At 48.8% G+C, this 15095-nt stretch overlaps 1 protein-coding gene across 1 annotated transcript in view; it reads right to left on the bottom strand.

The window, feature by feature from the left end:
* The window catches only part of FANCA (FA complementation group A), a 522319-nt gene that overhangs the window by 287502 nt on the left and 219722 nt on the right, over window positions 1–15095 (bottom strand). Inside the window, exon 13 of the mRNA XM_029608211.1 lies at window positions 6186–6327. Within this exon, the coding sequence (XP_029464071.1) occupies window positions 6186–6327 (142 nt within the window). The remainder of the gene's footprint in view (window positions 1–6185; window positions 6328–15095) is intronic.

Genomic DNA, 15095 nt, shown 5'->3' with positions numbered 1-15095 from the left:
GCGCTTGAAATTGGAAATGCTGCCCCAGGATCTTGAAGCGGAAGAAGCGCTGATGCGTCTTGAGGATGGGAACATGCAGATAAGCTTCCGTCAGTTCCAGGGATGCGAGAAATTCTCGGCGGTGCACCGCCGCAATCACCGAGCGTAAGGTTTCCATCCGAAAGCGGGGTACCTTGAGTGACTTGTTGACCATCTTGAGATCCAAAATGGGGCGGAAGAAGCCCTCCTTCTTGGGAACCACAAAGTAGACTGAATAATGGCCGGACCCGACTTCCGTTGGAGGCACCTCGATGATCGCTCCAAGGGCGAGGCATCTGTCGAGCGTCTGTTGCATGATGAGTCGTTTCTGCGGTGATCCGCAGGGGGAGAAAAGGAATCTGTCCCTGGGGGGGGGTCGAGCAAATTCTAATGTGCAGCCATGCTTTAGAATATCTAGGACCCACTGATCCAACGTGATCTTGACCCACTCCTCGTAGAAGAGGGAAAGCCGTCCCCCTATCCTGGGGATCGGGGAGTGGGCCAGCCTGGCATCATTGCGAGGACTTGGACCCACTCCTGACTTGATAATCTGGTCGAGGTTGTCTCCAAATAGAAATTTCCCTTTGAAAGGCAGCGAACCTAACTGTGTTTTAGAGGATGAATCCGCCGACCAGTTGCAGAGCCAGAGGAGGTGTCGGGCCAAGACTGCTGAGACCATGGATCTGGCCAGAACTCGGAGAAGGTCATACAGAGCATCCACTCCATACGCTATGATGGCCAGGCGGTCTGCCTGTTGCGCCTCCTCCAGAGGCAGGTCTTGGAAGCTAAGGAGTTGTTGAACCCAGGCGAAGGCCTGCTCGTTGCGCTAGGGAGCTACAGATGGCCGCTTGAACTCCCAGCGCGGACACCTCGAACACTCTTTTGAGATACACTTCTAGCTTCCTATCCTGCAGATCACACAGAGCTGTACCTCCCGTCACCAGAATGGTTGTTCTTTTCGTAACGGCCGAAACCGCCAAATCCACCTTCGGAACCTTTAGCAGATCCAGGAAATCATCCGGGAGGGGATATAGCTTTTCCATTGCTCTGCTGACCTTAAGGAAGGCCTCAGGAGAATCCCATTCCCTGGATAACAGTTGAAGAAGAATAGGATGGGTAGGAAAAGACCTTGATGGAGGGCATAAACCTGCCAGCACGGGATCTCCCTTCTTCACCAGAGGAGTGGGCCCAGGTGGCTCCTGTGGGGACTCAATATCCAACTCCTGCAGGATATGCAGAATAAGGGAGTCCAGCTCGTCCTTCTGGAATATACGCAGAACTCTGGGATCGTCCCCTTCCATCTGCATCATAAGCAAAGCATCCTCCTGTTCTGGATCCGGAACAGTATCAACGCCTCCCACAGGGGGATGAACCAAACATACCCTGGCGGCCCCCTGAGGGGCCCCCGGTGCTCCTGCCCCTAAGCCCTCGACTCCCTGGGTGGCCCCTGTGGGAGAAGGATCCGCTACCCTGATGATTTTGGGAGGAGGCGGCCCTGCCGCTGGATCCAGAGGCTGGCTCATCCTGGCCAAATATGCATTGTGCAATAAGAGCACAAAGTTCATGGAAAACAGAGGAGGCCCCAAGGGATGTAAAACGGAGGAATCCCCTGCCGGAGGACACGGCTCCAGAGGAGGCACTGGCGTTAAAACCGGCGGGAACAGCGAAAAAGATCTCCTCCTGGGTTTGCAGGGACAGCTGGCTCTGAATCCAAAATGGCCGCCGTTCCCGCGCTAGGCGGGTTCGGGGCCGACCGCTGCACATCAAGGTGCTCCTGAAGGCGTGAAACTGAGCGTCCCGCCGGCTGCGAGGGGCCCTCCCCACCAGGGAGGCACCTCATACAAAACCCCTCGCGGGAGAGCCGGGATCCGGGCTTCCCGCACGCCAAACATCAGTAAGCTCTCAGCATGGCAGGAGAGAGGGGAAGCTGCGAGGAAATGAGCTGTAAGTGCCGTGAGTAGCAGGAAAAAACCTCCACTTGAAAATGAAAACAATCTCCCTCACTGACCCAATAATGATGGAGGAAGCCCCAGAGGAATGTACGTCTCTGTAGCTGGCTGCCCCAAGGAAAATGGCGTCTCGGGGCAGCGGGTCGGACAGCAGCAAAGGGGGAGAGGTTGGAACCTCCAACATACACCCCTGGGAGAGCAGAGTTAGAGAACTAAATCTGTGAAAGAAAGAAATACAAAAACTTACCCGGTACACAGTTAAAAAAGAAAACAGAAGGGAGATTGTGAGAAAAACAGTTCGGGCTGCAAGTTAGAAGCTGATAGTGTTTTGTTTTGTTTTTTAAAACTACAACAGTTTGATCCATCCAACAAAAAACAAAAAACAAGTAAGCTTAGAAATAGAGAATAAATCTAGTCTTGAAGCAATGCCCTGGGGGACCAGAGGTTCCCCCACTCCTATCTGCTGGAGTCAGAAACATACTGAGGATTGACAGAGGGTGCACTGGTTTATAAAGCAGCACCCTCCGAAGCTTTGTCTGACTACATCTGCTGGACGGGGGACATAACCAACCATCTGGACTGATCCGGGTATGTACAGGGAACTTACAGCATAATACCGGAGACCCCCCTCCAATTCCCGGAGACCTTCTCAACCCCTGCATGGGCAAAGTCCAGCCGCCGTATATCTCCTGAGACATCAGAAGATCCCACCTTCTGATTCTTGGCCAAGCGACCAGCACCTTCTCACCAGGACGCTTCCCCCCTGGCTCCCTTTCTCACCAGAAAGGCCTTATGCATGAGAAGTACAAACTCTGGGGAAAATCCTCTAGATCCACAGGACCATGATCCAACAAGCTACCTTCAGACTCCCCTCCTCCATACTGATCCTCCTCAGGATACCTGAGCTACAGGGGTGAGCGGAGGAGGAGAATCTCAGCCCCCCCCCCTCCCAGGGGCCCGCGGACCACTACCCACGTCCTCGGATGGTCTGGCTGCTACAATTGGTCCTCCCGGGACCTCATCCAAGGCCTACAACAAACTCGAGGCCCTCCCCTCCCGCAGCACCGCCAGTGCAAAGGGAGCGTGAAGTGAGGTGGGCTGACCAAAGGCCGCAAAAGCCTTCCAGGCCGCTATGCATGACTTTGGGCCATTTCCACGAGGCCACCAAAGGAAAAACTGCTAAAGGAAAAGCAACGGCGGGGCACACTGCTGCACACACAGGCCGTACACGCAGTCAGGAGGCACCACAGTCAAGCTGAGCTACCGTGCCTTGGCAAACGGTACACAGGAAAAAAAAAAAAAAAACAACCAGCCTCGTAACCACTGGGATCTCCCGTCAGAGAAATTCTGCACAGGCTTAACCCTCCCTCTACCTGCACCCAGCGCAGACAGCCTCTACTGCCAAAAGCAGCGAGCCGTTGGACCTCCTCCAAGCAGAAGTGCCTGGTTGCCTGCTTCAAATCGTTCAGAGCTTTAACCTTTTTCTTTTTCCCCAACAACTTAATTAAGGCCACAAAGTCAAGAATACTTCCCTTTAGAGGGACGATGGCAAGCATCTGCTGGAGACAGAAATACTGAGGGACTGCAGGTGGCATGCTCAGTTATGAGCAGTGCCTCAAAGTTTTTATTCTCTGCCTCCATCTAATGGTAGGGATGCATAAACCCACTTGTCTGGACTGATCCAGGGTATGGACAGGAAAGCGTTGATAATGCTGAGCTGTCAGATAGTTCTCTTTGGGGCATTTGGAGAGCTATAACCTAGCTGGAATCTTTAGTTCATACAACCTCCGATCTATGCGCATATTCTTCTGATGCTTCAGCTAATCTTGTAGGCATGGATAAGAGAATTGAATGTTTAGCCACAGGCATCTTCTTTGGCGACTATTGCTATATTACAACCTATTTGCTGCTACAATTAAAGATAACTTGAGTTTACACTATAAGCAAGGAATTTTGGAAAGTAAGATGAGGTCTAAGAATTTATGCTTTTTGAATTTTCCCAAAACAAGGCTTCTGTCTGGCATAGAACTGTTTAAAATATATGTAGCAGAGACCTTGCAGTTCTCTTCTGAGAAAAGTTTATCCCGTTATTATTATATACCTAATTTTAAAAAATAATACCGAAGAGGGTACTACTAAGTTACTTGCTCTGATCTGGTTCATTTCTTATAAACTTCACAAGATAATATTGCCTCTTGAAGCACTTTGGTTGTATTCTTAGCCCGCTGGTTGACAGAAACTATTTCCTCGGCCTATGTTTCTAAGGGCCGCACAGTGCCAGTGGGTCTTAAAGCTCATTCTACGCGCACACAAGCGGCGTCATGGGCAGAGTGGCAGTTGGTCTTTCCTCAGAAGATATGTAGGGCTTCGGTGTGGTCCTCACTGCATACTTTCGCTAAGCATTACCGTTTGAATGTGAGTGCACCAGAGGTGGCGGCCTTTGGTGAGAGTGTGCTGAGAACGGGTCTTTCGGGTTCCCATCCGGTATAGGGGTGCTTTGGTACATTCCACTTGTCTGGACTGATCTGAGTATGTTCAGGAAAGGGAAATTGGTTCTTACCTGCTAATTTCCGTTCCTTTAATACCACAGATCAGTCCAGAGGCCTGCCCAATTAGTACTTCCGAAAGAATGACTGTCCTGTTGTTCACTTGAATGTGTTCCGAAGAGTTATTTCAATAGAACGTACTAGTACTTTCGAGCTCAGCAGTTGCTAAGAGTTGTTAGCAGTTTTTTCCGGTGTTTCCAACTCTGGGGGTTTTTGTTCGCTCTGTTTTAGGGGAATGTTTTTTTCTTGTTTGCATCTTGGCTTGGGCACCAGTCAATACTGAGGGACTGCAGGTAGCACTCTCAGTTATGTAGCAGTGCCTCAAGATTTTGTTCTCTGCTTCCATCTGCTGGTAGGAATGCATAAACTCACTTGTCTGGATTGATCTGGGTATGTTCAGGAATGGGCAGCATATAAATCGAAAAAATAAATACAATAAAAATGAGGGCGGTAACTTTTTTTAAACAGGTGGACCACTGAAGATTCTTCTGTGTTCTTTGAAGAAATCTCATCTTCCTCTGGATTCCCCTATATTCATCTCATTGTCCCTCCACAGATGTGCCAGACCAAGAGAAGCTTCCTGTAAATTCAGTCCCACCAGGAATGCTTTTTTTTTTTTTTTTCCTTTTACTGGCTTCAAGCTTCCATGCCCTTGAGAAGGACCAGGAGGTGAAGGGGTAATCCCATTAGCATCCCACTTTAAGCAGAAGCCTAGTTTAAAAGTAAAACAAATTTTGAGGGAAAATGGAGAGGCAAAGGGCAAAGATAGGAGACATAGAACTGTTGAAAGTTCTTCAAGCTGTCCCAGAAAAGAAATGGCCAAATTTCCGTGCCCCTCTCCTGAAAAGACAGAAGTTAAGACAGAAGGCCTCATTTTCATGCTTTCCACGGTTCCTGTCGTGACAAGGCCATACTGGTGGGAAGAATGACTGGCATATAATTGCCACAGTCTGCAGTTCTGATCCGATCGGGCCTTGCCCCAGGGCTCCTACTCCCTTTTCCCAACATGTTTAGCAATGGTTGGTGGCCCCTGGTGCAGCACAATGCAGGCTGCAGGCACTGCAAGGCCAGTACACTTCCTATGCTCCGCTAGCACTGACATCACTTACTCTTTCCTTGTGGTTGCAGTTAGGTCTGTTGCTCCAGGAATTTTTTGTAAGACCAGAACTTGACTTCAGAGCAGCACAGGTATGCTACCCTGCCATCTGCTGGAGGTTCTGGCAGGCTGAGGTAAGCATGGGACCTTATATAGGGTGATGCCAGCAAAGCAGTTGCTCTCTGCCTCCATCTGCTTGTTAAGGAATATAACCCACTTGTCTAGACTGGTCTGGCAGGATAAGGAAACATACAGACTTTGCAATAATGAAGGCACTTGGAAAACTGCCCCCCAAATTAACAGGAGTGTGTTTCACATTAAGCCACTAGGGGGAGCAGCTCTCCAAGACAGTTAAAGAGCTGGATTAAGCATTTTGCAGTGGGGTTTGTCCAAGTAGGACAGATTTTGGAAATTTTTTGAACATCTAAAGGAACTGAATCCAATTTAGCTTTCAGATCCTCTGGATATGTAATGCAGAAGTGTCACCTGTGGCATTGTCTCCTGACAAAGCAAAGTGTTCATTCTGCTGACAGAAGACCAGTAGTGATGCCAGTGCAACTTCTCAGTGTGTCATACCTTTAATCTGTGACTCCGCTTCAGACTGACAGACGACTAAAGTAGAGACACAGTTCAGCACATATTGCCAGTTCACTTCCTGAGTTTCAAGGACCTCCTGTAAGTGATGAATCAGTTTCTCTGCAGTAAGTACTCCAAAAAGCTGAAAGAGAAAAGACATTCATAAGGTAGAGGCAAATTCAAAGCAGAGCCACCAAAATGGTGCTTAGATTGCACCATAAACCCAACACAGAGAAAGTGAAGGAGAAATACTAGGAAAGATATGACAACATCCAAACATTCAATAGGCTAAAATTACGTACCAGCAGGCAGCACTTTCCATAGGATGAAAAGCTCAGGAACAAGGGACCATTGTATGACACCATAAAAAGGGAAGTTCAAAAGGACTGAAAATATTTTTCACTAATAGGGTGGCAGAACAGACTTCCAGTGGAGGCTGGAGGAGTCAAACAGTGGCAGAATTCAAGCATGTATGGGCCAGACACAAAGGGACTTTAATGGTGAAGAGAGGGAGATCACTGATCAGGTCAGACTTGTAACAGCACAAGAGGCAGGTGCAAATGGGCAGCCAGGGTGGACCACGTGGTCCTTATCTGCCGATATCTTCCATATTTTTATATTCGCATTATCATAAATTATTAGTGATCACAGATGGTTTTCCTTTCTTCAGGTATATGGAGAAATTACTTACCTAATAATTTTGTTTTCCTTAGTGTAGACAGATGGACTCAGGACCAATGGGTCCATCAGCAGATGGAGACAGAGTCAGATTTCAAAGTGGATGTCACCCTACATAAACCCCTGCAGTGAACTCAGCCCTCCAGTATTCTCTTCAAAAGCCACTATGGACATACTAGTGAAAACACTTGATTAAAAATACGATTTAAAAAGGATAACCATAACTGTACTCAACCAATCATAAACACCGAACCCCAGTAAGAATACAGATGCCCTGATCTAGGGACTGGATGAAGGCTTACCCATAATCTATTGGATTCGATATCCACTCCATGGGCAAATCCTTGGCACAGTTCTTGGGCTGCCCAGGGCAGGATGCTGAGTCCATCTGTCTACAATAAGGAAAACTAAATTATCAGGTAAGGAATTTCTCCATTTCCTAGTGTGTAGCCAGATGGACTCAGGACCAATGGGATGTACAAAAGCTACTCCCAATCAAGGTGGGAGGCTGCCTGCGGTCCGGTTAACACTGCCCTTGCAAAGGCTGAATCCTCTCGGGCCTGTACATCCAGGCCATAGAACCTGGAGAAGGTGTGCAAGGAGGACCACATCGCCACTCGGCAGATATTAACAGGAGACAGCCATCTGAGCCCTGGTGGAATGAGCTTTAACCTGAGAAGGTAATGGCTTTCCTGCCTTCACATAGGCTCCTATGACCACCTCCTTAATCCAGCAAGCTATGGTAGCCCACAAAGCTGGATCACCTGGTTCTGAAACTTCTGACATTCAAATGAAGGAGGAGGTGGTACTCCTCCGCGTGCTTGTGCTTATCTAGGGATGGCAACGAGACGGACTGATTCAAATGAAACTCCAAGACTATCTTGGGCAAGAAGGATGGAACAGTACGAAGCTGTAACGCTCATGGAGTCATCCGGAGGAACGGTTCCTGACATGACAATGCCTGCAGTTCAGAGATACGAAGTGCTGAGCATATAGCCACCAGGAACACAGTTTTCAAGGTTAATATATATGCAAGAAAAGACTGTGCAGTGGCCGAAAAGAGGGCCCTGCCAAAAATTTCAATGCTAGATTAAGATTCCACATGGGAACCGGCCACTGTAGGGGTGGCCGAAGGTGCTTCACCACTTTCAGAAAACAGGTCATGTCCAGATAAACCGGACAGGAGTGCCGCTAGCTGGACCTTCAAGGAGTTAAGGGCCAAACCTTTATTCAAGCCGTCCTGCAAAAATTCCAGAATAAGTGGGACTTTGACCACCCGAGGGGAGACACAGCGTTTCTCGCACCAGACCTCAAATACTCTCCAGACCCGTACATACGCTAGAGAACTTCTGAGCGCGGAGTAAGGTGGCAATTACCATCGCAGAATATACTCTCTTCATCAGGCAAGCCTTCTCAAGGACCAGATCGTAAGACAGAATAGAGTCGGATCCTCGTGAAGGTCCGGTCCCTGCTGTAGCAGGTCCCTGTGCGGTGGAAGGTACAGGGGGTCTCCACCAGGAGTCTCCGCAAGTCCGCATACCATGGATACCAGAGTCAATCTGGAGCCTCTAGCTGGACTAATCCCCTGTGGTGCTCGATTCTGCGAATGACCCTGCCCAGCAGGGGCCACAGAGGGAAGGCGTATAGCAACTCTTCTTCCGGCCAGATTTGAACGAGAGTGTCGATCCCCAGGGACCACGGATCTCTTCTGCGGCTGAAGAATCAGGGAACTTTCGCATTGTGAGATGCGGCCAGCAGGTTGATGGATGGGAGACCCTAGCAATCTATCAGGTGAAAGGCTTTGGCCGACAAGACCCACTCTCCTGGATTCAGACTCTCCCTGCTTAAAGTCTGCTCCGACATTGTCTTTTCCTGCGATGTGGGAGGCTGAGATCATCTGTAGTTGTATTTCTGCCCATTCCATAAGGAGATCTATCTCCTGTGACACTTGCTGGCTCTTGTTTCCACCCTGGTGGTTGATGAAGGCTACCGTCATTGTGTTGTCTAATATCATGCAGACCACATGACCCTGGAATCTGCGGCTGAATTGTAGACAAGCCAATCTGACTGCCCGGGCTTCCAGGCAGTTGATGTTCCAGAGGGCCTCTTCTTCAGTCCAACGTCCCTGGGCCAACAGTTCCTGACAGTGAGGTCCCCAGCACCGGAGACTTGTCTCTTTTGTGAGGACCAGCCAGTTTGGGGAAGAAAGGGGCACGCCCCTGCTCAGATGATCTTCCTCCAGCCACCACTGGAGCTGAGAGCATACTCCCATCGGTAAGTAGAGGCAAAACGCATAGTCTTGACACTGCGGGTTCTAACGTGACAGCATGGAGCGCTGAAGTTGTCGCATGTGTGCCCTCGCCAATGGTACTATTTCCAGAGTTGCCACCATGAAACCAATACACTGTCGGGTGTAGCATGCTCATAAAGTGACGCACTTGGGACATTAATTTCCTTATCCGCGTAGTCGGAAGGAAGACCTTGCACTGCTTGGTGTCAAACCGGACTCACAGATATTCCAAGGGCTGGGAAGGCTTGAGACTGCTTTTATCCAAGTTTACTACTCAACTGAGTTCCTGAAGCAAGAAGGTCACCCTGTTGGTCACCGGGAGACTCTCTTCTACAGACATGGCCAAGTATGGGTGCACCAGGATTCCCTCTTTTCTCAATGCTGCCACTACGACCACCATAATCTTGGAAAATGTTCTGGGGGTGATGGCTAGGCCAAAGGGCAGAGCCCAGAACTGATAATGGTGACCCAGTACCACAAAGTGCAGGAAACGCTGGTGTTCTTGACAGTTTGGAATATGTAGGTAGACCTCAGATAGGTCCAGGGAGGTTAAGAATTCTGCCGATTGTACGGCCATTATTACAGAGTGGAAATGATTCACTCGTAGATGTCGGCTAACACTTTTAAGGTCCAGGATGAGGGTATGATGAAATAATAGAACAACACCCTTATTTTCCTGGGGCACAAAGATTATAGCCCTCATTCTGAGGAGCCTTAAAAGTGTAATCTCCACTGCCTGTTTCTTGTGCTGGGAGTGGCAAGGAGATGACATGAATATGTCCCGAGCAGTGCTGTGAAATTCCAGCGCATATCCTTCTCATATGACCTCCAGTACCCATTTCTCCAAAGTGATCTCAACCCACTACTGATAGAAGAGGGACAGTCAACCCCCTTTCTCCTCGTTCCGAGGATGGGTCGAGAAAATTTCATTGGGGGATTCGGGATGAAACTTAGGTTGTCAACTACGAAAGGAATGAGACCTCCCCAAAGGGTAGCATCCACTGAAATATCGAGTTTCCATGGGCTCCCAACATTTTCATCCCTACAGGGGGTGAAAACATTTGCAGCACCCCTCATAGAAGAGGGGTGCTGCAAATGTTTCCTCTTATCTTCCAGTTTTCACTTTCGAAAAGGAGTGAACCTTTAAAGGGCATCTTTGAAGGATTGGCCTTGGAGGTTGTGTCTGCTGACCAATTCTGCAGCCATAGCTGTCTTCTGGCTGCCACCACTGAGGCCACTCCTCTGGCCAAAGTACAGACTAGATCCAAGCCCACGTCAGCTAAAAAGGTGACTGCGGGTTCCATAACCACTCTGTAATTCACCCCCGAGACATATACCTTCTGAGAGAGGAGAAGGCACAATAAAAAGCAATCTGAAAGGTCATTGCTACCGCATCAAAGGCTTGTTTAAGGATGGACTCCATCCGTCTATCATGTGCATCCTTTAAGGTCGCTCCTCCCTCCACTGGGATAGTTTGCTTAGTGACAGCACAGACCAGTATATCCAATATAGGGAAACGCAAACGCTCTCTCACTGCTGGATTCAATGGGTATAGAGCTTCTAACACTCGTCCCCCCTTTAAAACTTGCTTCCGGGGCATCCCATTGCAGGTCAATTAACTTCTGGATGGCTTCCGGTACTAGAAAGTAGCAAGAGGCTTTCCCTAGGGCGATCAAAATGGGATTCTTCTTTGGTTCCATCATAGAATCGGTCCCAGGGACTCCCAGCACCTTCAGGGTTTGGGAAACTAAGGCCAGCTAATCGTCTCTATGAAAGAACCGCAATATAGTTCAATACGGTTCCAAACCCGGGGGGATTTCCCCTTCTTCCAAGGGGTCTGGATTGTCCTCTTCGTCTCAGCCATCGGGGTCCCTACCAGGGATGCCCTTGGTAAGGTGAGGCATGCCTAGAGGTCTGCAAATAGGACTGGGAGAGGAAGGTCTTAACGGCTGAGTTTCCATCCGGACAGGGGCAAGCGAGGTAGTAGACTGCCTGTATGAAGGCTTTAGACCCTGGAAAAATTCCACCCAAGAGAAGGGTTAGGTGCCGCTGAATTTCCCTCTCCCATGGATGACCCAAGTCAACGGAGTACTCAGATCCGGAGTACTTCCAGTTAAGGCTAACCCATCCTCTGAATGGGAGGAGCCAGGTTTAGCAAAGTCCAGGAAAGCGAACTCTCTCTACGTTTCCTCACAGTGCTGACATAAGTTGGAATCCAGGTCAGACTGCGAAGCCCTAATATGGCAGAGAGAAAGGCGCTTATGTTTCTTGGCTGCCAAAGCCATTGACGGCAGTAATGGTGTGTTCTGTCGGCTTGCGCTTAAAATTTTATGTGCAAAGATTTCGGGTGCCTAGATGGGACGCAGCAAGGCACATGCACAGCCCATACACCCAGCTTTACCTGTATTAAGAACATAAGAACATGCCATACTGGGTGAGACGAAGGGTCCATCAAGCCCAGCATCCTGTTTCCAACAGTGGCCAATCCAGGCCATAAGAACCTGGCAAGTACCCAAAAACTAAGACTATTCCAATATTACCGTTGCTAGTAATAGCAGTGGCTATTTTCTAAGTCAACTTAATTAATAACAGGTAATGGACTTCCCCTCCAAGAACTTATCCAATCCTTTTTTAAACACAGCTATACTAACTGCACTAACCACATCCTCTGGCAACAAATTCCAGAGTTTAATTGTGCATTGAGTAAAAAAGAACTTTCTCCGATTAGTTTTAAATGTGCCACATGCTAACTTCATGGAGTGCCCCCTAGTCTTTCTACTATCCGAAAGAGTAAATAACCGATTCACATCTACCCGTTCTAGACCTCTCATGATTTTAAACACCTCTATCATATCCCCCCCTCAGCCGTCTCTTCTCCAAGCTGAAAAGTCCTAACCTCTTTAGTCTTTCCTCATAGGGGAGCTGTTCCATTCCCCTTATCATTTTGGTAGCCCTTCTCTGTACCTTCTCCATCGCAATTATATCTTTTTTGAGATGCGGTGACCAGAATTGTACACAGTATTCAAGGTGCGGTCTCACCATGGAGCGATACAGAGGCATTATGACATTTTCCTTTTTATTCACCATTCCCTTCCTAATAATTCCCAACATTCTGTTTGCTTTTTTGACTGCCGCAGCACACTGAACCGACGATTTCAATGAGTTATCCACTATGACGCCTAGATCTCTTTCTTGGGTTGTAACACCTAATATGGAACCTAACATTGTGTAGCTATAGCATGGGTTATTTTTCCCTATATGCATCACCTTGCACTTATTCATATTCTGTGCTTAGTAGGTTGTGTGCGTATGTAAGTGCATGAAGTTATGTGCACACTGCGCATACTGACTTTCTATGTAGGACAATACAGCATGCATAAAGACACGCGCAAGAATGCGCTGCCACAGCTTACCACACAGTATGCCAACCAAGCCTAAAGCAGGGCAAGAAGACCGGAGGAAGTGTTACTGAAACCCCTCCAATGTCTCTGAATCGGGAGGTAAATCTTCTCTCTCTCTCTTTTTTTTTTTTTTTTTTTACTTACTTGGGTTCAGCGTTTACCAGCTGAGTACAGAGACAGTCTCCGGCAACGGGGAGAGGGTTTTGTCAGTCACTGCTGCCCTCGGCTTCCTGTACCCACTGCCTTTCAGCTGCTTAAGCAGCAAGGTCCACGCCAGGAACCGGCTACAGCAGTGGTTCCCAACCCTGTCCTGGGGGCCCATCAGCCAGTTGGGTTTTCAGGATATCCACAACGAATATACATGAGAGAAAATTTGCATGCACTGCCTCCATAACATGCAGATTTTCTCTCATGCATATTCATTGTGGATATCCTGAAAACCCGACTGGCTGATAGGCCCCCAGGACAGGGTTGGGGACCACTGGGCTACAGGACCAAGGCACACCTCTAAGGGATCTCAGAAATTGCCTCAGGAATTCTCAACTGGGGGAGGGACCTTTAGGTATCACCACAGGAGAGCGGATCTCAATTTTTTCTCCAATTTAAATGGAGAAATTACTTACCTGATAATTTTGTTTTCCTTAGTGTAGACAGATGGACTCAGGACTCTCCTGATAGCAGATGGGAGACGGAGTCAGATTTCAAAGCTGACATCACTCTACATATACCCGTGCAGCAAGCTTAGCTCTTCAGTATTGTCTTCGAAAAGCCAGTGTGGATATATGTTGCTTAATACTTGATTAACCTTGAACTGGTTCAACTGATTTTATAAATATATATATAAAACTTTTGAAACTGGAGATCGCCAGTGCACTCAAACAAACGCCGACACCGGGCAACTACGGGTGTCTTGAACTAGGGGTAGGCCGTGGCTTACCCGTACTTGCTCAGTCTCGAGATTTGATATCTGAGGTTCTCGATTTCTGGAGCAGCAGTGGGCGGGATGCTGAGTCCATCTGTCTACACTAAGGAAAACGAAATTATCAGTTAAGTAATTTCTCCATTTCCTAGCGTGTAGCCAGATGGACTCAGGACCAATGGGATGTACAAACGCTACTCCCCTAAAGGGTGGGAGGTTGCCCGTGGCCCACTTAGTACTGCCCTTGCAAAAGCTGTATCCTCCCTGGCCTGAACATCCAGGTGGTAGAATCTGGAGAAAGTGTGTAGGGAGGACCATGTTGCAGCCAGACAGATCTCGGCTGGCAAAAGCAGCTTGGTTTCAAGCCCAGGAGACTGCCTGGGCCCTTGTAGAATGTGTCTTGACCTGTAGAGGTAATGGTTTTCCTGCCTCTATGTAGGCTGCCTTGATTACTTCTTTGATTCAGTGGGCTATGGTCGCCCGCGATGCCGCTTCCCCTTGTTTCTTCCCGCTGTGAAGAAGGAACAGGTGATCAGTTTTGCATAAGGGTTCCGATCTTTTCAGGTATCGGACTAGGATTCTGCCGACATTCAGGTGGCAAAGGAGGCGTGAGTCTTCCGAATCCTTGTGCTCATCTGGGGATGGTAAGGATATGGCTTGGTTCATGTGGAACTGGGAAACCACTTTCGGTAAAAAGGATGGCACTGTACGCAGCTGTATGTTGCCCAGGGTGAACCGTAGGCATGGTTCCCGACAGGATAGTGCTTAAAGTTCGGAGATGCGCCGAGCTGAACATATTGTGACCAAAAAGGCTGTCTTTAAGGTCAGGAGATGTAAAGACAGACCGCGTGTTGGTCTGAAGGAATCCCCTGCTAGGAAGTCTAGTACTAGGTTGAGGTTCCATAGAGGCACTGGCCATTTTAAGGGTGGTCAGAGTTGCTTAACTCCTTTCAGGAAGCGAGACACATCTGGATGAGTTGATAGTCTGATCCCGTCCACTTCGGACCTGTAACAGGCCAGTGCTGCGACTTGGACCTTGAGGGAGTTGAAAGACAACACCTTCCTCATGCCGGCCTGTAGGAATTCTAGGATCATGGGAATCTTGGCTGTCTTCGGGAGGAGACCGCGGTCTTCACACCAGGCTTCGAATACTCTCCAGATTCATATGTAAGACAGAGATGTGGAGAACTTGCGTGCCCGGAGCAGGATGTCAATCTCGGCTTTTGAGTAGCCGCACTTCTTTAGGCTAGTCTTCTCAAGGGCCATACCGTAAGAGAGAATCGAGCCGGGTCTTCGTGGGAGATCGGTCTCTGCTGAAGAAGGTCCCTGTATGGCGGTAGACGCAGAGGATTCCCCACCAGTCTTCTCATATCCTCGTACCATGGTCTTCTTGGCCAAACCGGGGCGACTAGTACAACTAGTCCCCTGCGGTGCTCTATCTTGTGGATGATCCTGCCCAGTAGTGGCCATGGTGGGGAGGTGTACGGGAGGTCGTCCTCTGGCCAGTTCTGGACAAGAGTGTCGATTCCCTGAGATTGTGGTTCTCGTCTGCAGCTGAAGAACCTGGGGACTTGGGCACTAAGACGAGTTGCCAGTAGGTCCATGACTGGAAGACCCCATCG

The sequence above is a fragment of the Rhinatrema bivittatum genome, chromosome 7 (genome assembly GCF_901001135.1).
Source record: "Rhinatrema bivittatum chromosome 7, aRhiBiv1.1, whole genome shotgun sequence".
NCBI classification, from domain to species: domain Eukaryota; kingdom Metazoa; phylum Chordata; class Amphibia; order Gymnophiona; family Rhinatrematidae; genus Rhinatrema; species Rhinatrema bivittatum.
The sequence above is the reverse complement of the archived record's forward strand: the minus strand, read 5'-3'. Positions and strand labels throughout refer to the sequence as shown.